The sequence below is a fragment of the Pipra filicauda genome, unplaced genomic scaffold, assembly GCF_003945595.2.
Source record: "Pipra filicauda isolate LSUMZ 115617 unplaced genomic scaffold, ASM394559v2 scaffold802_size80185_pilon, whole genome shotgun sequence".
Classification (NCBI taxonomy): domain Eukaryota; kingdom Metazoa; phylum Chordata; class Aves; order Passeriformes; family Pipridae; genus Pipra; species Pipra filicauda.
In genome coordinates, this window is record NW_024104979.1 from 27,033 (window position 1) to 50,572 (window position 23,540).

Genomic DNA, 23,540 nt, shown 5'->3' on the forward strand with positions numbered 1-23,540 from the left:
TGGATTGATTCACTGGGAAAACATGGGGCTTGGATTTTGGTTCCAGAGAAATCAGCAGCACCTTCCCAACACAATGCATCAGCACTTCCATGCCCCAGGAGCACTTTAAGGGAGATTTTGGGTACCAGAATCATGTATAACATGGTGTGAGCAGGGCAGGGATTGTCCCTGTGCTGGCACTGCTGGGGCACCTCCAGCCCTGGGGGCAGTTTTGGGCCCCACAGGACAAGAGAGACACTGAGGGGCTGGAGGGTGTGCAGGGAAGGGAACGGAGCTGGGAAGGGGCTGGAGCAGCAGGAGCAGCTGAGGGAGCTGGGGGGGCTCAGCCTGGAGAAAAGGAGGCTCAGGGGGGACCTTCTGGCTCTGCAACCCCCTGACAGGAGGGGGGAGCCGGGGGGGGTCGGGCTCTGCTGCCAGGGAACAAGGGACAGGAGGAGAGGGAACGGCCTCCAGCTGTGCCAGGGGAGGGTCAGGTTGGACAGCAGGAGGAATTTCTCCATGGAAAGGGTGGTCAGGCACTGGAAGGGGCTGCCCAGGGAGGGGTGGAGTTCCCATCCCTGGAGGTGTCCAAGGAAGGACTGGAGATGGCACTCAGAGCTCTGGGATGGGGGACAGGGTGGGGATGGGGCACAGCGTGGACTTGACAGCCTTTGGGGACCTTTTTCAACCAAAAGGATTCTGTGATTAAGAGGAAAAACCCAACAAACAGCAGCTTCCCCAGGAGCTCTTGCTGTCCCCACGTGCAGCTGAGCAGGGCTGGCAGAGCAGTTTCCCCAACTGGAGCAAATATTAATTGGCTCTTGTTTTCCCAGTGTTTCAAGGACCCTTCAAAGTGCAGTTGCTCTGAGGAGAAAATGCACCTGCTAGTTGAGCTCCTTTTTCCTCTCCTCTTCACCTTGGCCAGAGTATTTTTAGCTGAATGGACAGACCTGCCAATACTTTCACCTTCAATCCTTTGCAAGGAACTTTCTGACAACACCCAGCAAGGAATGAACCAAATCTATCCAGGGTCAAGAGAGGCAGCAGGAAAGAAATGATGAGCAAAAGCAAGTCCCCAATGGGCTTTTTCTATTTTTTTTGCCTTCAATATTTTAGCTCCTGTTGTTCCCACACCACCCCTGCTCCCAGAGAACTCAGTTTGTACCTGATTTCAACACACCCAAGAGTTTGGCCTGAGATTTTAAGACCAGACATTCACACACAATCCACCTGATCACACTTTCCAGAATAAACTGGAACCCTGCTGAGTCCCCCAGATCTACTAATCTGAGTAGATTTGACAGAAAATAGCCCAATATTGTCATCTCAGAAGGCAGAAAAACTCACTATTTAAAGGAAACCCTCTCTCCTGGCTGTTCATCTCAGCAGGGAATGTGTCAACAGCTGCCAAATTGGTAAATACAAGGATTTGCTTCCATCAGAGCACAGGACCAGAAAGAAGAGGAGGAGACTTGCTCACGAAGCACTATTGTTATCAATTCATATGATGCTGGGCCCAGGATGGGGCATTAATTGCTACAAAACATGTCACACCAAGCTCTGAGCTGACACAGTCCCATGGGCCTTCAGGTCACTGCTCAGCTGCCTCTGGTGGACACAAATCACCCCTGGTTTGGGTCAATCCTCCAGAAATAAGCAGATTTCCATGGAGGAGGGGGGTGGTCAGAGCTGGCAAACTCCAGCACACACAGTTTCATGTCTGCAGGGTCAAGGGAACCTCTGAGAACCAGAGCAAGGTGATATATGGGGGTTTCTGACTCTTCCCAGGCTTCCCTGAATTTCCAGCTTTCCAGCTTTCCTTCAGCAGCCTGTTTGCAGTGTAATCCCTTCATCAGGAAATCTATTATTTGATGATCTCTCCAGCTCTCACAGCAGTTTACTGTCTCATTTCAGACACATTCTTTTGTTAATGAGTTTGTCCCCACATGGAAAACGGATCAAACCTGCTAAAATTTATACACCTGAATGTACAAGCCATGCAAATATGCTCCCAGCACATCCAGAACCCACCCCATGGCCCACCTTGAGAGCCTCTGAAGCCTCTCAAGTCTTTTGTAGGAAGTCTCTGCTTTTGTAGAAAGCAGAAGTAAGGTGAGAAGGAAGAAAGAAAAGGTGTCCTGTGCAGAAGGAATTAAAAAAACCTATTTAACAGTACATTCTTAACTGGGTACCTTTTCAGCCAAGGCCTTTAAACTGTCCAGAAACCTCTGCCAGAAGTCCTTGAAGAGGGGTCTGTCGATTCTCCTCAGGCTCTCCCTGGTGCTGGCATCCACACTGACATACAGCTGGGTCACTGGCTCCAGGCTCCTTCGGAAAGAAAAACCAGGGAATTGCTGTTTTCAGACCTTGCTGCTGCTTCAGTTTGTGTTTTTGTGTTACAGGAGCTCCCACCAAGCTGCTCTGCAGGTCCAGTAGCAACAGGAACTTGGCAAACCATCCAGGTTCCAGGGGTTCATCTCTGCCAAGTGACCATCGTCCGCGGCGAGCTGCTAGAACCTTCCACCAAATAACACCCCCCAAAGCTGGGAACTCACACACACAGGCCTTGGCTGACAATTTAATTATCTTTTCCTCACTGAACTGGAACATATTTCACTCCAGAGTAGCTGTAACACACCGGGAAAGGCTTCCCAAAGGAGGCTGCCAGGGAAGCACGGAGAAGCTCTGCTGCTCCCCACAGCCCCCATGGTTAAAATCCACACAGCTCAGCCCCTGCCCCAACTTCTGTTTGCTCTGGCCCATGGAAAACTAATCCCATTAAACAGAAATGGACCTCAGGAGGACATTTCTTCCTGGAAAGGGTGGTCAGGCACTGGAAGAGGCTGCCCAGGGAGGTGGTAGAGTCCCCCACTCAGTGCTCTGGGCTGGGGGACAAGGTGGGGATTGGGCACAGGGTGGACTTGGTGATCCTGGAGGGTTTTTCCAACCTCAGTGATTCTGGGATTCTTAATAGAGGCATAACTCAGCCACTTCCTACTGCTGTATACACTGAACTTACCTGACCTGCAGGTGGATCCTCAGCCAGTTTTTTGAAGGGATATTAAAGCTGTTTAGAAAATAAACCCACACACAAACCACCAACATGTTCTCCTTCCACTAACAAGGCCTTATTCCATAAATAATATTCCTTTCTGGTCCCACTGTGCTGGTGAGCTCAGCATCTGTGAGCCCAACACTGGTAATTCCTAAAGAGTTTAAACCTCCTGTACTGTGTGAAGAGCCTGAGTTGAGTCTAAACACTTCCAGAAATCAAGAGAATAAAGGAGAAGCAGCAACAGGTGCATCAGCAAAGGGATCATTGAGGGCATTGAGAACAACCTAGAAGGAGCTCCCTTAGAACTCCAGGTTGGAAAAGCCCTCCAAGATCATCAAGACCAACCTGTGACTTGTCCCCCAGCCCAGAGCACTGAGTGCTACCTCCAGTCACACCTCCAGGGATGGGGACAAGCCCTGGTGACACACAGAAGGGACAAAGCCAGTGAGTGTGACACACCCAGCCCCCATGGCACCTTTCACCCCAGGGGCTCTGAGCTGAACAACCACATCCCAAGTGTCCCCCAGAGCTCAGTGTGGGGACAGCACTTTGGGAGTGCAATGAGCAGGCACCAGTCCCAGCTTCGTGTGGTTCCTTGGAGAAGATGAGAAGAAATTAGAAACCATTGCTCAGCTGCCAAACAGGGCCATCTAAAAATACACCCACCCCCTGCCCACCCTGAAGGTGACAAAGGGACAAGGACTGGCCAGAAGGAGACCGAGCAGAGCTCTTTGTGTCCAGAAAAATCCACTTCACGTGGACACTCAACCAACCATCTGAACACATTCTCTCTGCATGAAGAACCCAGAACAAACTGAACATTTCAGGTTAAAATATCAGTTTGGGAAACAAGCCTGTCTGGACTGGCAGCCCAAAGCCACAGACTCCAAAATGAGCAAATGTTCTAGGCCTAAGTGGATTGGAGTGTTCAGTTTCAGAGAATACTGAGCCAAAATACTCTTTTTTTTCTCAGTGCTGTGTTTGCTTAATTAGAAGGTGCCCCAGTGAAGATGGAGGGGGCTTTTAAACTGCAGGCTGAGAAAAATCATCTCTTCTCTGAGGAACTCAAAGCTAACGACAGGTAAGAGCCAGACTCACTGTTAGATGGACAAAATTAAGGAATTAGAAGAGATCCCAAGGAGGGATTTCTGCACCATATTGCTCCAAGCAGGAGAGGTCCACAGGGCCCTGCCTGGCTGGGAATTGAGCCAGGATGAGCTTGGACATGCTCAGGAAACAAGGAGAAAGGGCAGCCATGGGTGCCATGAGAACTAGAACCCCCCTGATGTTCCTGGAACTCAGTTACACTTCACAATTAACAGGAGATTTAGTTGGATGGTACCAGGACGGGGTTTTGGTTGTCTGAGGTGACATCCAGGACACCAAATCCATGGCATCTACACACCAGCCATGAGGTGGTTCCAGCAGCCCAGCAGGAGCAGACACAGCAACACCAAACCCGAGCATCTGCTTGTGAGCAATGATGAGAATCTGCTCACTGTTATCTCTGAGGATCACAAATGCAAACACACACAGGAGGGTTCTTGTTCAGAGCCAGGAAACCTCCCTCACTTTGTAGATGTGTGGACAGGTGGAGCTGAAGTCTAGAGAGAAGATGAGGAGGAGGAGGAGGAGAGGAGAGGAAGGCCCAGGAGGCACCACACTGGAGGCCCAGTGGGCTCCTGTCCTGAACCCAGCAACAGCCCAGCCCACAGTCCCCTCCCATGGAATGGTTTGGGTGGGAAGGGACCTTAAAGCTCATCCAGTCCCACCCTCTGCCATGGGCAGGGACAACTTCCACTAGCCCAGGTTGCTCCAACCTGGCCTTGGACACTTCCAGGGATGGGGCAGCCACAGCTTCTCTGCCCAGCCTGTGCCAGGGCCTCCCCACCCTCACAGCCAACAATTCCTTCCCAATATCCATCTATCCTGCCCTCTGGCAGTGGGAAGCCATTCCCCCTTGTCCTGTCCCTCCAGCCCTTGTCCCAAGTCCCTCTCCAGCTCTCCTGGAGCCCCTTTAGGCCTGGAAAGGGCTCTCAGGTCTCCCTGGAGCCTTCTCTTCTCCAGGTGAACCCCCCCAGCTCTCCCAGCCTGGCTCCAGGGCAGAGGGGCTCCAGCCCTTGGAGGCCCTTGCAGGCCCTTGTCCAAAGGCCCTTCCTGCACCAGAGGTCACTCTGCCTATTTTAGGAGTAACATTTCCACTCCAGCCCCCCTCTGCTGACAGCACAGAACTGAGCCTGGTGCCTACTTCAGTTCCCACATTAAGCAAATCATTTGCTTTGAAGAGCCAAAGATCAGTTGCAATTTTTAAGACAGCAAGACCAGCGTTTTATCACTTTCTTTTTTGTTTCTTTTCAAACAGATTCAGCAGATCCGAAGAAGTGCAGCTTCAAAATAGAGCGAGTGCTCTCTTTTTAAACTGCTATATTTAGGAAAGAGCAATTTCTATCTATCAGGCACATAATACATGACTTAAAGTAACTTGATTACACAATTATTCAATCATTTGGAATGCCTTTGTGGTGTATAATTACTCCCTCCAAAATTGCCTGCCCTCCCCCCCCCACTGCCATATTCAGACCACGAGGAGTGAAAAGGAAGCTCTATGAGAAGTACTGACACAGAGAGGACTGAGCTGAAACAAGGAGCTGAGTGACACTCCAAAGCCACCCTGCACTCAGCTCACCCAGCTCCAGGCTTGGACTTTGCCAGAGGGATCAGCTGATGGAATTCTGAGCTCCCTCCCACCCTCAGCTCACACCATGTGCTGTGTTTCCTTGCTACTCTGCTTCAGACTTTGTTAAAAGCAGCCTGGATGCTCCAAAGCAGCAGGAAAAGGGATTCTTTGCATTTGTAAAGACTCTTGGAGTGTCCATTAATATGTTTGTTACATTGACAGAATCACAGCTCAAGTGCCACTGAGAGGGAGGTAAAAACCTCTGATCCCACTTTGCCAGTGAGTGTGTGCTTGTCATGTGTCCTTGTCCTGCATTCAGGGTCCTGCTGGAGATGCTGGGTTGTACAGAGCTCTGGTTTGAGCCAAAAGCTGCTCTTAGGGAGTGAGAACAAAGATCAGACCCAAAATTTATGAGCTCAGTCTCCTGCTGTGGCTGACAGAAACACTCACACCAGGTATCCACATCCCCAAGCTCAAAGCACAGCAGGTACAACATTCCATGCTCTTCACTTCCAGAAGCAATCCCAGTTTGTTTAAGAGGTACAGGAAGGAAAATCAGACTGGGGGAGAGAAAGAGATGAAAATGAGCACAGGGAGATTGAGGTTCAAACCAAAGAGATGCCGAGTGGGTTTTCCATTGCCATCATGCAGAGCTCACTCCAGTGGGGGATAAAGTGGAATCAAGACACAGGTCAGCATTCCAATGTTTTAGTAGGAAGGTATTTCATCCAGCTCTTACCTGATCTCCTCTGGGAACTGTGCATTGGTCACCAGGAAGCTGGAGATGCTGTGCTGGTGCAGGAGCCTCACGAAGCGGTTGATCTGGGGGTACATGATGGGCTCCCCCACCAGGGACAGAGCACAGTGTTTCACTGTCAGGGCCTCCTCAAAGCGAGCTGCCTTCACCCCTGACACACCTGGAAAAGGGGGAAACAGCCTTAAATCAACAATGAATGGGGCCCTGAGTGACGTGGTAAAGTGGAAGGTGTCCCTGCCCATGGCAGGGCTTGGAACGAGATGATTTTTAAGGTCCCTTCCAACCCAAACCATTCTGGGATCCCATAACAAATCCCCCTCCCAAACCTTGCATCTGTATCCAAAAGACACCCTGGCACAAGGAGGACTGAGAAAAGCAGCTGGAGCCAGAGGGGACACCAGGCCACAGGCAGTGCCCAGGAGCAGCTCTGCAGGAACCCACAGACCGTGTCCACCCAGAGCCTGGGGCTGTGTGTGCCCTGATCACTGCTGTGAGCAACTTGGGTAGTAGTAATGAGTAACATTTGAGCCCAGCTTTAACCTTTGAGCCCAGCTTTAACCTTTGAGCCCAGCTTTAACATTTGAGCCCAGCTTTCCATTGCTGAGCCCTCGGTGGTGCTGCCCAAGCGCTGAGACAGAAACACAAGAGGCAGTTTGATGCAACTTCAAGCAGGTGTCTTAAAAAAGAACCCCAGGTTATGTGTGTGTGTGTCTGCTGTTGGTCCCTGTGGCCCCCCAGCCCCAGGAAAAGCAGCTCCTGGGGGAGCTGAGCACGTGTCACTGGGCAGAACATCAACAGCTGGGGCTGAATCCACACCGGCAAACACACAAGGAGGAGTTCAAAACCCCACCACAACACGGCCCTGAACAGCCAAAGAGAGTTCAGAAGGAAGAGGAAAACAAGGAGCTCAACTGTAGCATCCATGTGAAAACACCACCTGCAGGTCTGACCCACCTGAGGTCACGATTCCCAGGGGAGGAAAACCCTCCCCCAGCCCACCCAGCCCTGCCCGAGCGCTCAGGACCCCGCGTGGAATCACCCGACTACAAAAAAGCCTCTGCTCCAAATATGTCACTTCACATTTCCTTGACGTGCCTTGATGTCCTCCAATAACATCTGAGGGTTTACATTGGGGGCTGGTCTTTTTTGAAGATTAAAAAAAACAAAGCCCTGAGTGTGGATCCAGGTCCTCAGCTCACCTCTCGTTGCCTTGACGCTGCAGCACAGAAAATTCCACCCTGTGCTGCAAAGCCCAGATAAAAAGGGGTGTTTGTGGATATTGCTGCAGCCTCACGTAGAAAAAAGCTGATTTGGAATCAGAGCAGAGCTTAGTGAATTTTAAACCAGCCAGGCTCAGTCCTGAGCCAGTGACAGGACTAATGGTTATTCCATAGAAACTTGACAGTACTAAATGAGAGCTTTATTTGAAAAGAAAGAAGCATCTGAACCACACACTGAGATTAAAGGACTAACTTTGGTATTTGTAAGTCATTTTTGGAATTAATTAATTCCCCTCTCTCAGCATCTCTCCTCTGGACTCCCATAATTACCGTGGCAGCTTTGTAAGCAGAGAGAAGAAAATTCCAACATCACCTAAAGTTGGAGTGGAACTTTCTCAAAACAGTTTACACCAAATCTGCTGAACAGCAAACACAGCCCAGAGGAGGGAGAGGGTTTGTGTGCAAACATCTGACGGTACAAATCACCAGCCAGGCAGGGATAAGCTGCACAGCATTAGTGCTATTCCAGGAGGGCAGGAACTCTCCTGCACTTGGGGCTGTTTTTACCCTCAGGGACTCTCAGGATTTCCCAGCACAGGTCATGCATTTTTGTTTGGTTTTTTTTCCTTTTCCCTGGGCTGTATTATCAGAGACTCCCACTCTCCTATTTCTGAATTATGTTTCCATTCTCTGTGTGCCCTTTGCAAGGGCAGAGAGATTTACCAGTCACTCCCTGGAAAAATGTATCCATCAACTGAACTGCTTCCCACCTTCACTCCATAGCAGTAACATTTCTCTCCATCACTTACTCTAAGAGAGAATTGTGTGACTTTAATGTCTGTGGTCTTCAAAACCAGCACAAACTATGGCAACAATAAAGGAGAACATGATATATTAGAGGGACTCAGAGAATTGAGGGCTGTTCCTCCAGGATATCCTAAAGGATAGAGGGACACAAGAATTCTTCTGTTCCTTCAAAGAAAATATCATTTCTACTTCAATGCATGGAATTAATAAAGCCTCATAGAATCCCAGAATGGCTTGGGTTGGAAAGGGACCTTAAAGATCACTCAGTCCCACCCCCTCCCACGGGCAGGGACACCTTCCACTGTCCCAGGTTGCTCCAAGCCCCAGTTGCTCCAACCTGGCCTTGGACACTCCCAGGGATGGGGCAGCCACAGCTTCTCTGGGCAACCTGTGCCAGGGCCTCCCCACCCTCACAGCCAACACTTCCTTCACAATATCCAACCTAAATTTCCCCTCTGGCAGTGGGAAGCCATTCCCCCTTGTCCTGTCACTCCAGGCCCTTGCAAACAGTCCCTCTCCATCTTTCCTGTTGGCTCCTTCGGGCACTGAAAGACCAGTCAGGTCTCCCTAAAGCTCCTCTCCTCCAGGCTGAACAATCCCAGCTCTCCCAGCCTTTCCTCCCAGCAGAGCTGCTCCAGCCCTCTGATCCTCCTGGTGCTCCTCAGATGAGCTCAGCAGTCCCTTTGGCACGTGGAGATGGCACTGGACTACAAAGGGCAGCACCAATTTATTCAACTGGCTTTGGGCATCACCTGAGCAGCATCACTGGGTGCTCAAGCCCTGAGGGATCTCTAGGTAAGACACTTCCCCATGGTTTTATTCTCCAGGAGCCCAAATTTGTCTGTTCTGCTCTGGGGGTCAAACAGCTCAGCCCTGCTGGAAGTTCCTCTGGAGTCCCAGTCAGTGCTGCAGAATCATGGAATCACTGAGGTTGGAAAAGACCTCCAAGATGGGGTCCAACCATCCCCCAGCACTGCCAAGGCCACCCCTAACCCATGTCCCCAAAGGCCACATCTATACAGTTTTTAAACCCCTCCAGGGATGGGGACTCCCCCACTGTCCCGGGCAGCTGGGCCAGGGAAGGACAACCCTTTCCATGGAGAAATTTTCCCAGGATCCAACCTGACCCTCCCCTGGCACAGCTGGAGGCCGTTCCCTCTCCTCCTGTCCCTTGTTCCCTGGGAGCAGAGCCCGACCCCCCCCGGCTCCCCCCTCCTGTCAGGGGGTTGCAGAGCCAGAAGGTCCCCCCTGAGCCTCCTTTTCTCCAGGCTGAGCCCCCCCAGCTCCCTCAGCTGCTCCTGCTGCTCCAGCCCCTTCCCAGCTCCGTTCCCTTCCCTGCACACCCTCCAGCCCCTCAGTGTCTCTCTTGTCATGAGGGGCCCAAAACTGTCCCCAGCCCTCGAGATCCCCCAGCAGTGACAGCACAGAGGGACAGAGCCACAACAACCTGCTCCTCACTGCTTAAGCCCTGGGGTGGTTTGTGGGGTTCTGATGGTTTTTTTTTGTTTCAAGAATCAATCCCAATAACATCCACCTGCTGTTTGTGGAGCTGCTAAGTTGGCTGGAAAGACATGGCCATGTTTTGTGCCCGAGGCAGCTCCAGCCTGGCACTGCCCACTGGGGACTTCCATCCTTTCCTGCATCCTTTCCCTGTCCCTGCCTCAGCTCCCCCCACACTGCTCCAGCTCCATTTTGCTTTCACTGATTCTGCTCCAACAATATTTCCACAGGCACCCCAGGGAAGCGACAGTGTAACATCCCCAACATGGAACAGCAGCTCCTGGGCTTTTCCTACTGATTTTTCTTCTCCTTAATAAACCTTTGGCTCCCAAGGCAGGAAGCATGTTGCCATCTATCACTCTGAAAAAAAGTAACACAGCTTTTCTTTTCCCACTTTGCAGCTCATTTCTAGTTCAGAACCATTTTTTTCCCCCCTGCTCTTTCTCCTTTCACAGTTCCAGGTCAAGGGTAACTGTGCTGAGGATGCACAGGCACATTTCAGGGAATATTTATGAATTTGTTTAATGGAGAAGAAGCTCCCAAAGGAGAGAATTGGAATGTCCTTACAGGCCTCTTGACACTTAAGCAATATTTTCAGATGCTGACAAGTCTGTCCCTAATGATTCCCTGTTCCCAGCCCTTTTTGGGAAGAGAGCAGGGAGTAGTAAAGGAAAGAAAAGGTTATTCTTTACTCCAGGGTGATAAAGGCTTTACTTAAAGGACTTGAAAGACTTCAAGGTTGGAGACTCTCCCACCTCTCTGGGCACCACCTTGGCTGAAGAAGCTGATTTTGATGTCTGAGCTGACCCTTCCAAACAGAACCCCAAGTGTGTGGTCCCTTGTTCTACCACAGCAGGTGGGTCTGTGGGTTCAGCGTGGGCTGACAGGGGGTTACAGACTCCTCCAGAACCTTCCACTGCTTACACTCACTGAACCATGGAAAAGGTCTCTAAGATATCAAACCCAACCAAGTTTATCACATTTGGGAAATCAAATAAAACCTCTCAAAAAACAGCCATGTCTATACAGAGACAGAATGAATAAACATCCAACTCACACCAGGTTCCTATTTGAAGGAAAAGCAGTGCTACTGAGAGGGGATAACTGCAGCTTCAGTCAGAAAGAGGTGTTTGAATAATTCCTGAAAACAGGAATACCCTGAATGCTGCTGCTTAATTATTAATGGGAAAACACAACCTGGAAGTTTCAGAATTAACACAAAAGCAGGGGATTAAGGCTGGGTATTTCCTGATCACTTTTAACCTCACTTGTACAGAAGAGCCAAGATTTCCCATCATCCAAACCAGTTTAACCACTGTGGAAATCTCTGTGCTCACCAAGGGAAAAGATGTAACAACCACCAAGGTGCAACTCCCCTCCTCCCCTGCAGGCAGCACCAGATACCCAGTGGCTGAGGAAAGGCCAAACAGCTCAGAAAACAATAAATGTGCCACAGGAGTTTCTTCTCCCCCATCTCTGTGATGTCCCACACCTCACGTCTCCCTCCCAGATGACCAGAATGTTCTCCCCCAGGCTCTGAAGGTGCCACTGCTGGTTGTCTTCTCAAAGCACCACGGATGGGGTGGGAGGAGAAGTCACCTCTGAACTGCTTGATCATGTTCTGATGGTTCTCAATGGCCTCCTGCAGGATCAGCTCCGGCTGGTCCATCTTCCAGCGCCACTCTGTGCCCACGGGGTTGGTGTGGTGTCTGAAGGGAGAGGAGACAAGGCACTCACTGGCATTTGAACACACCTGGGAGGACCCACCTGCCACCTCTGGCAGTGTTTAACAACAGTAAAAGCCACGAGAAATTCCCAGCAACATCCTGCTGCTGACCCAACTTTTGGGTGTCATCCTTGACCACCACTCTCATACCTCTCTTCTTGCAGGCTCTGCTCTCCCCAGAGGGGAAAAATGGACCTTGCAGTTCCCATTAAACTTAACATACCTATTCTGAACCCCAGGTGAAAGGTTTCTAAGCTAAAATGATGCTCTGCAGCCACGAAAACCTCTGTAAAGAAAGGAAAGCTGGTTCTACCTCCTCTTCTGACCACGGCTGCAGAAAGCTCTGGAGAAGGAAGGTCCCAGGACACCTTTAATTCCATTTTAAAGGCACCAACCACCACCCTGAGAAGGACAGGATTTGTTCCTAATCCAGTCTTTGTTTTGTGCTGTGGCAACAAGGCAGATTAGGGCAGGATGCTTCAAACTCTGGGAGCAGGAAGTCTGCACTGTACCACAGTGGTGGATGTGGTTCATGTCCCAGACTGAAGGAGAAACCCCACAGATCTTCCCTCTGAGGAACAGCACATTGGGTTAGGAAGCCAACCTTGCCTGGAAAGGATCATTGCATCCAAAACCAGCAAAAGCCCACCCAGGGAAATCCACACAAGCACCTGGAAGATCTGCAGAGTTTCTCCCCATTTCTTATTTATTAGCATGAGAAGATGTCACAAAACCATTGTAAGTCAGCTGGGAAAACAACCTGCATCCTGACCAGCAAATGAGACATCACAAGCGACTGGTTGGTCCCCATCATGGTCCCACCTGACAAACACAGCCCAGAGAGAGCCTGTCCCCTGCTCTGAGCAATCCCCCACTCCTGCTGCATTTGGATCAGCATCTAACAGGGATCATCAGCCTTTAAGGATCATCTTAAGTCAATGAATTTCCTTGTTCTCTCTCCATCTTTACTGTTTCATTCCAAAACATGCTGCAACAGCTCCTTCCTTTTCCCCTCCCAGCCCCACTGCACTTGGAATAACCCACTGAGAAAAGAGCAGCACATTTGGCTTCTGTGTCTGTCACAGAAGCTGCTGGATTAACACAGCTCTGGACAGGGAAACAAGACCAAGCAAAATATCCCCCTGACACTGAGATTCCTGCCCCGGTGCCCCCTGTTTCCAGCCCCACTCTCCAGCAGCCCTGGAAGGCAGCCAAGGAGAGGGCTGGGAGGTGCCCTGCTGCATTCAGCCTGCCAGCTCCAGGGACAGCAGGACATGAGCCCAGCACTTAACTAAGGGAGGAAAGACAGGGAAGCACTTTCTCAGGATGAAGGGGCTGATCCAATACTTGCTGGAGACAAGTAAAAGACTCCCACTGACTTTGGACAGGGGGGAACGGATTCAAACTAAGAGTAGATGAAATATTAGGGAGAATTTGTTCCCTGTGAGGGTGGGGAGGCCCTGGCACAGGTTGCCCAGAGAAGCTGTGGCTGCCCCATCCCTGGAAGTGTCCAAGGCCAGGATGGACAGGGCTTGGAGCAATCTGGGCTAGTGGAAGGTGTCCCTGCCCATGGCAGGGGGTGGAACTGGATGAGCTTCAAAGTCCCTCCAACCCAAACCATTCTGGGATTCTCCAAGTGAAAACCTGCAGCTGCACACTCTGCCAGTGCTAAAGCCCAAATTCCAGACCCAGCCTCACTAAACCCAGCCTTTTAGCTCAAACATTTCTTCATCTACTTCAAGAGCAAAGATTCAAGCACTGCTCCCAAACTTTACCACCTCAAGGATCCTTTAAGCCAAAACAGCTTTGCTTTCCAAATTTCCCCTTTTTCTCCCTCATCTGCCAACATGGCAAGTTTTCTGAATGTCAACTATAAAATGCATTTATAAAACTCTTACATGTTTAACTACATAACTTGTACCTTGTATATTTTATAGGGCAAGTTGGCAGAAAATCAATAAGCTCTGGATACACCCTGGACAGCTGTTGGTGTCCAACAGGCCCTGAATTTTGAACACGTCCTAACTGTTTAATAAACATAGCAGGTCATGTCTACAAAGCAGCTTATTTGGCAAAAAAGGAGTTTCTCTGCTATAGGAGCATAAAAAAAGCAATGCCTTGTGGCTGAGATTGTTTGATGGTCCCCAGAACACACAGGATTCCACTGTCACCTTCCCATTCCCCCCAGGCTCTGTGACCCTCCTCACCATCTGCCTCACTGGTGACTCAAGCCTAGAGCTGGTACCTGTGCATGGCATTCCTTCCTTCCCTCCCAAAATAACACAAGGAAAAAAGAAATCCCACCCAAAGCCACACACACCAGAAACCCTGGATTTTAGCAGAGATTCCAAGTGTGGAAAAGGTTTGCTTTGATCCTTCAGAGACATTTCACTGCTGCAGCATCCCACCACCATGGAGTGAGGCGGGACTGCAGCAAACACGGTGGGAATCTCCCAGCTGGCTCCCAATTTTCCCTGGCTGACCACCCAGCAGTGTTATCAGACCTTTGATCCACCAGGATTAGGTGACAGCATTCCCAGAGTGTCCCTGGCAGTCCCTGAGACCTCTGTGAAGGTGGGTGTGCATCCCCATCCCAATCGCTTGGGGACTGGTTTAATAAATCTCCTTTTGCTTTGTGCCTTCTTCAAAGGATTATTAAAGCCTTCCAAGAATCTTTGAGGGCAAGTGGAACTCGGGGATAAAGTATCATTTGCTCCAGAGCTGGTGATCCCTGGGGGTGAACATGAAGGAAGTGCTGGTGGCAGTGCCCAGGAAAGGACAGAGCACGTCCTTCTCAGGGTGGGGAAGAGCAGAATAAAATTAAAGAGAGTCCAAGAAGCATCTTCAGTGAACCCTGAGAACCATCAGAGGAGATCCCAGAGGAGAAGAGCTTAAGGGCAAAGGAGTTGAGGAGAACTGGCAGGTTTTTGAACCCCATTAAGGCAGAAGCACAACCTGCAGCAATAAAAAGCAAAGATACAAAGGATAACAAAACCCAGCCTGCTCTTCTGCAACCTTGTGATCCCTCAGCTGCAAACAAAACCAGCACAGGAACACAGGGGCAACCTCAGAGAGGGGAAGGGCAAAAATCAGACACAACTAGAAAAGGACACACAAAAGGGCTCCCAAGGATGACTCTCCCTGTAATGATGGGAGGAGGAAAACGAGGAACAAGGAAAAAGCTTGTCCAGTGCACAAGCAACCCACGTTTAATGTTCCTCTGGGATGACAAGAAACCTCTTTGCAGCTTTTCTTCTGCTTTTTCCTTAGAGCAAGAGGAAGAGCACAGACTGGGCTGGGAAGAGAACAGGTTAGAGATATTTAAACTCTCTGGGATGGTTCAGTCGCCCCAGAGCATGGTGGATAAGTTGGCTCAAAGTATCAGAGGGTGCCAGGGGTGGTTCAGATTGGATAGTAGGGAAAATTTCTTCATGGAAGTCTTCATGTGGCAGGGCAGTGGTGGAGAACCATCCCTGGAGGGGTTTAGCACAGTGGCACTTGGGGACATGGGTCAGTGGTGGCCTTGGCAGTGCTGAGGGAATGGTTGGACTCAAGGATTTCCAAGGGTTTTCCCAACCAAAAGGATTCTGTGATCCTCTTCCAACTGACACTTTGGAAATCTTAAGGACAGAAGCTGCTCCCTGATGAAGAAAATACATCCCAACTCCAGGAAATGGAGAGCAGTTCCCAAAAAATGATGCTCAGCACCTCCCAGGTGTCTGCCATGTGTTTGTGTCCCCCCATCCCATCCCCTCCCAGCACAATCCTGCTTGGCACAGCCTCCAAGACCATTTCACAACTAATCTGAGTGTCAAAAGACACCAAAAAGTTGGTGCCTGGGCACCAACCCCCTGCAGGAACTACCCCAACCCATGTGAGCATCTCACAGCCAATAATCTGAATATATTCCCCACCAATGCCAGAAATTTGGGAGCTGACAGTGACAACTACAGAAGCCTTCAACAAGCCCAGGTCCAGAAAAATGCACAGTGCTACAGGATGAAAATCAGAGATTCCAATCCCATTTCACCTGAGGAACATTTTCTCCCAGAAATGCCTCTGATTACTGAGCTGGCAGAGCATCGAGACTCTACCACTGACAGGGGCACGAACTGGGGACATTCCATGATTCCTGTCCCATTTATATGGTTATTTCAAGAGCTCCTGGAAGGCCCAAAAATCAACAAACCAGTGAAGAACCAAATGTGAAGGAAACAATATATCACAATACCTCACTCCTGTAAATAAAACAATAACCAGGGAGAAAAGAGCAACAACTTAGCAGAGCAAGGACTGGTGGTTGGAGATGCAGAGACTCTCTGAGGTTCCAAGTTTTCCAAACCTGCAGTGACAACTCCTTTGATATCACAATACTCCCCATTTCCCTGAAGGATTGAGCCTCTGGAGTCAAGTTACTTATTGAGGAGAAGCTTTTGTTTTAATCTGTTTTCAGTTTCTTCTTCATTTTTAAATGACCTGAAGTAGTTCTCCTAGGAGAGATTATTCATTTTGAATCTCTTCATTTTGCAGGGTTTCCAGTGATCACTGGCTTTTGGCCACACACTTATTTAGTGTGTGTACAGAAGAACTTCAGCTGTTTTCTACTGTAAACCTGAAACCTTCAGGTACAGGTATAAACAAAGTTACAGAACAAGAAATATGAGCCAATTCCTCCACAGGATATTTCACTCTGTCTGCTTTGCCTCCTCCTCAGATGCAAAAGTAATAAACTCTATTAATTTAAATCTGATTTTGCTGTTCCACCTCTCCACAATAATTGACTGGGTTTCAGACAGTCAGACCAGCTCATCCCAGGAGCTCTGTCTGGTGACTGTGCTGCAGTTTGGTGTCAGGAGGCCTCAGAATCCTCTCTTGCTCTAATTGATTAAAAGATTTGGCCACTTGCACAGCTCCATTTAGGCAATCAGGCTAAAGAGACACTACAGAGCAGGGATGGGGAGGGACAGACTCCCTCTGTGAGCACGATTATGTTGCAGTAATTAAGGTGTGGGTTCCCCCTCCAGCCCAGGAGTTCAGCACAGCTCCAGGCTGCCCTGGGGAACACCAAACAATCCAGCTCACAGAATCCTGGAATATCCTGAGCTGGAAGGGACCATCCAGGACACCCCAACAATCCCAGAGAGCGTTGTCCAAACCCTCCCTGAGCTCTGGCAGCCTTGGGGCTGTGCCCACTGCCCTGGGGAGCCTGGGCAGTGCCCAACCAGCCTCTGGGGGAAGAACCTTTGGCTGAGATCCAACCTGAGCCTGCCCTGGCACAGCTCCAGGTCATTCCCATCTCTCAGTCTGTTTTTTCTGTCCTCCAAAAAAGCTGCCACACAATCCTTCAGCCCCAACCTCTGAGCCAGCTCTGAGGGGACAGACTGGGCAGCACGAGCCAGTGAGGGGGCACTGGCAGGAGTGGCAGCTCCCAGGGATCTACTGCTCCCAGGGACAAGGAAAAGGAAGGGCTCCAGTGCAGAGCCAAGCTACATCTTTTACAAATTTTATTTGTAAATCAATTTTATTTATTTTAATTACACCCTAATTTTCTGCAGGTGTTTGGACACTGGCTCCACCCATGAGGTCCAGTGGAAGGTGTCCCTGCCCACAGCAGGGGGTTGGAATGAGATGAGCTTTGAGGTCCCTTCCAACCCAAACCCTTCCATGATTCCATGACTGGTTTGGGGCCAAAACGTGTCAGTGCCAAGCAGCCAACTCCCCTGACATCCAATTCCCAGGGAAAGCAGCTCAACTGCAGCATTTCTTGGCAAAGTGAGGAAGAGAAAACAAACAGGCTCCTTGGCCTTTTCCTCAGCCATCCTGGGAGAGCTGCAGTGGTTGTGCAGTTGGAAACATTGGCAGGCTCTACAAATGTCAAAACCCTGAAAGAAGAGATCAGGGGAAAAAAAAATCACAGAGGCCTTATCTGCAAGGCAGAGCTGCCCAGGGAGAGCAGCAAGGCATAAAACTGGTATAAAAAACATTCTGCCAAGAGCAGATCAAAACTATTGCTTTGTGTGTCTCCAACAGCACAGATGGCAAGTGGCTGCTAAGGAGGGGATGTGTTTATCCTGCACCTGCAATCCCATGTTCAGTCTCACATGGTTAAGACTCTGCAAGGTGTGGTGGGTTTAAAATAAAGAGCAGAGATAGGCCTGACTGCAGGGTTTGTGAGCTGGGCTGGCACAGGATCAGCAGGGATTTGGTGTAGGAAGAAAGGATGGAAATCCTTCTTATTACGTGTGGAATATAATAGATAAGAATCCTTCTTATTATTTATGGAACACACCAAATCACAGCCACACAAAGGCTGCAGCAGCCCAAGCACAGGATCTGCAAAAGTAACCAAAAAGAAGAAAACTTCTTTCAGCAGCAGGTCTGGTTTATGTCAAGCTTAAGTACATAAAGCAAGCCCTGGGATGAGCCTCAACCGGAGCCTTACATCTTCCAACTTAAAACCTCCAGCTTCCCATGGAAGTATAAGACAACCAGCTGCATTCCACGTGGGAGAGTTAATCTCCTGCCCCCCATTTCACCCACAGGAGGTAAATATATGAATAAATACATAAAACCTGTCAGCACAGCCCCCTGGAAAGCTGTTTCCTTGCATTCAGGTTGTAACCATCAGGAAAATCAGCATCCTAGGGCTGCTGCTTCCAGGATCCCTCTGAAGTGCAGAGTGACAGTTACAGGATGATGAGTTAGAGGAACATGGAATGAACCAATTTATCCCAATTACTGCAGTCTCCAATTTACACTTGCTGGACTTCCCTGACTCAGTCCCTGCTCCCCACACAGGCTGCTGCTAAGAAATACTGAATTAGCTCAATTTTAAGAGAAACTGTGTTAAATCCCCTGTGGAGTAATACTGGGAACAAACCACCTCCTCCTCTTTGCTGTTTGGGATGTACCTTCTGTGTAGGGCCAGAGGGACAATCCCATGCCCAGCATTCCCAGGCACCCTGCAGAATTCAGTGCAGCACCGGGAGCTGAGACGTGGGAAAAGAAGAGACACGAGTGGCACATTCTTCTTCCCAACCATTACACTGCTCTGAAGAAAAGCAGCAGAACTTTCTCATTAAACATTCCATTTGCTGAGTCCTTTCCAGCCAGGATATGAGGAAAGCCCATCAAAAGCACCAATTAACATTTTGGAATAGACTCCCAAACGCAAACTTAACAGGATGACCAGCGTCTAGTGCTTAAACTTAACACCAAGGCTGGAAACAGCTTCAAAGTGCCTTCAGAGTTAGAGCAGTGCTTTAAATGTTCTCATGAAATATTTGCATTATTAAAACTTGAAGACTGTGAGAGACAGAAAGGGGCACTCAGAAGAGTTTGGCTGGTTTTGCATGGAAATATTATCACAGAATCCTAGAACAGTTTGGGTTGGAAGGGACCTTAAAGCTCATCTTGTTCCAAACCCCTGCCATGGGCAGGGACACCTTCCACTAGCCCAGGTCGCTCAGGATTATTTACTGGGATGTGGGACACTCAGGCTGAGGGATGGAATGGGTGTTGTTGGCAACCTGGGGTAAGGCATAAATCCCAAAGGAAACACAGCTCTAATGGGATGAATTAACAAGCAAGGTAGAAGACAAAAGAGCTCAAAAATAACCTCCCTGTCCTCCCACTCAGAGCACTCACACCACTGCTGGTGTTCCTGCTGAGCCTCAGCCTCTCTCCAGACCCACCCTGCCCGGGGGTGCTTTGAGAACAGGACAGGGACAGAATCCCAGGGTGGGTCAGGCTGAAAGAGACCACAGAGGGCCACTGCTCCCACCTCCCTGCTCAGGCAGGGCCAGCCCAGAGCACAGGGCACAGGATTGTGTGGAATATCCCCAGGGAGGAGACTGGAATATCCCCAGGGAGGAGACTCCAGCCTCTCCCTGGGCAGCCTGTTCAGAGCTGGGTCACTGCCCAGGGAAGAAGTTCTTCCTCCTGTCCAGCTGGAGCTTCCTGGGCATCAGTTCCTGCCCGTTCCTCCTGTGCCATTGCTGGGCCCCCCGAGCAGAGCCTGGGCCATCCTCTGCCCCCTCCCTGCAGCCCCTGACACACAGTGGGAGGGCCCCTCTCAGGGTCTGCTCTGGAGGCTGAACAGCCCCAGCTCCCTCAGCCTTTGCTGCTCAGGGAGATGCTCCAGTGCCCTCCTCATCCTCACAGCCTGCGCTGGCCCCGCTGCAGGAGCTCCCTGGCCCTGCTGTGCTGAGGAGCCCGAGCTGGGCCCAGGCTGCAGATGTGCCTGCCCAGGGCTGGGCAGAGGGGCAGGATCCCTCCCTGCCCTGCTGGAAATGCTCTTCCTGATGCTCCCCAGGATCCCATTGGCCTCCTTGGCCCCCAGGGCTCCCTGCTGGCTCAGGGACAGCATTGTCTCTGTTCAGCAGACCCCAACCCCAAGGTGAACCCCCCCAGGGTTTTACCTCCAGCAGAAGACACACTTGTTGGCACAGGCCAGGCTGGGGGTGGCCTCCATGCAGCGGTGGCTCTCGATCCCATAGAAGGTGTGTTTGTAGCAGCCCCCTCGGCCCCGGAGCATCGACTGCGGGCACAGAGAGACAGCACAACACCAGCACAGTGAGAGCACAGCCACACAGCACAACACCAGCACAGTGAGAGCACAGCCTGTCCAGCCACAGGGAGGGCACAGTTTGAAATCTGCTCCCTTCAGTCCCCAGGAACTCCAGTTCAAAGCCCTGTGAGTGACACTGCGAGGTCACCCAGGACACCAGTGCCACCAGTGCCACCCGCTCCGAGCGATTCCCAGCACACACATATCAACAGTGTGACTGTTTATACACAGCCCTACAGGCAAACTGCATTTATGAGGTCAAATTTATAACTGTTTTGGAGGAGAAAAAACTTTAATCTCATCAGTACCTTCTCCCTTGCAGACCCCAGCACAAGAATGTGGAGCTTTCACTGAACCAGTCCACGAAAAAAAGCAGGAGAAGGCACTGGAGATGCAAGAAGTGTTGTTGTAAAAGGAGTAACAAGGATGAATTTTAAGGCTGCCCTACTGAACACTCCATTCCTTTCATTTGTCTGCCAGAGTGTTTCTTCCAGCACTAAATTAAATAAACACCCTGACCTTATAAACCCTCATTCACACCCAGCAGTGGCTCCAGCAGGACTCTGCACTTCCCTTCCCAGCACAACCACAGCAGCTTCCCAATGGGAATTAACTCCTGTTTAGCATTCAAGCTGCTCGGAGCAAAGACTGCCTTTCGTTAGCTCAGTTAAATAATAATAAATGAGAAAGAAGCTACTACTCTCAAAAGCAAATTTGCAATATGACACAGCAGCTGAAGGATCCTGGTGATCCAAAGGAAAGTCTTCACTGAGCAGCAGGGAAAAATATCCAGGTAACCCCTAAGATATGCACAGGCTGGTTGTACAGGTAGAAGATGAAACAAGGTGGGAAATGCTGTTTATTCTACCCATTCTTCAAACAGAGACTTCAGGAGATCCACAAATTCCAGGACAGCAAGTTATATTTGGGACTCTTCTGAAAATGTGCAGGTTTTTTCGCTCTTTTCCGGGATTTGACAGAACACAATCTTTGCTATCTGTGATATCCCTATGAAAGTCTATTTAATGCTAATCCTGCCAGCCCTGCTCCTGCTTTCCAGTGATCCAAATCTCCAACGAGGCTCCTGGAGACACTCACACACTGGTGTGAACCTCAGGCAAAGCCACTGCCCGGAACCAATTTCAGCTCAATTTATTAGAAGCCTTTACATTCAATTCCTGCTTAAGCTAAAAATAGTGTGGGCCTATCTAAGCACATAGAGCTGCTATTTATTTTGTGAAATGGCTTTACAGCACTGCATTAAATTCTGGTTCTTTAATAAAAGCAGCTTCTCTGCTTTTCTCAGTCGCAACATTGGAGCTTGACAAGTTTTTCTTTGAACATTTCACGGCCTTCTCTGACACTAAAAATGACAGAGGAGAGAAATATTTGTAAGAGTGAGCAGCAGAAGCATCAGTGGGATCGATGTATCTCACAAACACTCCTGACAATACAGGGCTGGGCGAGGAGAACAAGGTTTTTGATGAAACAGTTCACTGACAATACAAACTCGCTGGTGATTGCCATTCCAAGGGCTCTTTCCAAAACAAACAGAGTTAATCAAGCAGCAAAACAGAGCTGAGAGACCAAGGGCTGATCATCTCCACGGTGCAGGAATTAGAGATGTGCTGGCACGTTAATGAGGGGCTGATTCCCACAGGTTCTCATCCCAGGAATGCTGGAGGGGTTGGTGTTCTGCAGCGTGGAGGGGGAAGGGTCTGCAGCACCTACATGAGCTGGGGAAGGGGCTGGAGCAGCAGGAGCAGCAGGAACAGCTGGGGGGGCTCAACCTGGACAAAAGGAGGCTCAGGGGGGACCTTCTGGCTCTGCAACCCCCTGACAGGAGGGGGGAGCCGGGGGGGGTCGGGCTCTGCTCCCAGGGAACAAGGGACAGGAGGAGAGGGAACGGCCTCCAGCTGTGCCAGGGGAGGCTCAGGTTGGATACTGGAAAAATTTCTTCATGGAAAGGATTATCCAGCCCTGGCCCAGCTGCCCAGGGCAGTGGGGGAGTCCCCATCCCTGGAGGGGTTTCAAAACTTGTAGATGTGGCACGTGGGGACCTGGGTCAGAGGTGGCCTTGGCAGTGCTGGGGGGATGGTTGGACCCCATCCTGGAGCTCTTTTCCAACCTCAGTGATCTGTGATCCTCTGATCAATGTTACTCCCCAAATGTACAACATTAGAGACCAGCTTTCAAACTCTGAGTTTCTCAGAGACCTGCAGAGAACAACTGAAACTACAAACACTCTCAAGTAGCTGAAGTTTGTTCTCCAGGGCTTTGTGCCTCTGCTGGGAATGTTTTTAAGTCTGCAAACTGCTTGAAAAGGTTACAGAGCCTACAACAGACAACTGCAGGGCTGGGAGGGCGGTGTTTTCATACGTATCATAGAATTATTGAGGTTGGCAAAGCCCTCTAAGACCACGGAGTCCAACCATTAACCCAGCACTGCCAAGCCCACCCCTAACCCATGTCCCCAAGTGCCATTTCCCAGCTTTTGATGTTTCTTCAGTGGTTTCTCCCCTGCTTCAGGAAACCAGCCCCTTCCTGAGGGGCTTTTACATACCCTAAAAGCCTCTTGCCCAAATTGTATCTGTGTTTCCCTTTTCCATCTGTATTTATCCTCTCCCATATGTACATACCCACGGGTATTACACACAACCACGTCCATACACACTCCCACAAGGGGAATTTTTAATAGTCCTACCATTAAGAAGCGACACCTCACTGTTTAAATCTGATTTAGAAAACCAGTGGAGGAGCAGTGACTGTCCCAGCCCAGCACAACAGGCTCAAACATCCTTGTGTGCCCGTCCAGGTGGAACAATGGACTGTTATCCCTGTTTCAGAGCCCTCACACTGGTGATGGAAACACTGGTGATGGAACCTTCCCCCTTTCCTCTGCAGTGTCCTGCTCCTGCCGTGTATTCCAGCAGGCAGGAGAGATTTTAGCAGACAGCAGAATAACAGGAAAAAGCAGCAAATGATGTTCCCAGCTCTTTGCCACAGTCACATTCTCACTCTTCACAGCGGGGTTTTAACAGCTTGAAATGCAAGACTAAAGCTGGAAAGAGGCAATTTGGGTTTGAGCACACTTTTAAATGACATTTCATTGGGAAAGTGAAATACCTGAGTAAGTCTCTAGCTTTGTTTTATTTCCCAAAAGAGAAAAGGAAAGAGAGCACACCTTTGTCCACCGGCAGAGCTTCACCCCGGAATGGCTCCCAATGAGTTTGTAACCTGAAAACAAAGC

The 23,540-nt window shown here is 50.0% G+C and overlaps 1 protein-coding gene across 1 annotated transcript in view; it reads right to left on the reverse strand.

Annotated features, from left to right (window-relative positions):
• The window catches only part of LOC113992199 (S-adenosyl-L-methionine-dependent tRNA 4-demethylwyosine synthase TYW1), a gene marked incomplete at its 5' end in the record, with an annotated part of 69,975 nt that overhangs the window by 16,825 nt on the left and 29,610 nt on the right, over positions 1–23,540 (reverse strand). Inside the window, 5 exons of the mRNA XM_039390137.1 lie at positions 2,172–2,307; positions 6,451–6,628; positions 11,595–11,704; positions 20,142–20,260; positions 23,475–23,527. Of these exons, the coding sequence (XP_039246071.1) occupies positions 2,172–2,307; positions 6,451–6,628; positions 11,595–11,704; positions 20,142–20,260; positions 23,475–23,527 (596 nt within the window). The remainder of the gene's footprint in view (positions 1–2,171; positions 2,308–6,450; positions 6,629–11,594; positions 11,705–20,141; positions 20,261–23,474; positions 23,528–23,540) is intronic.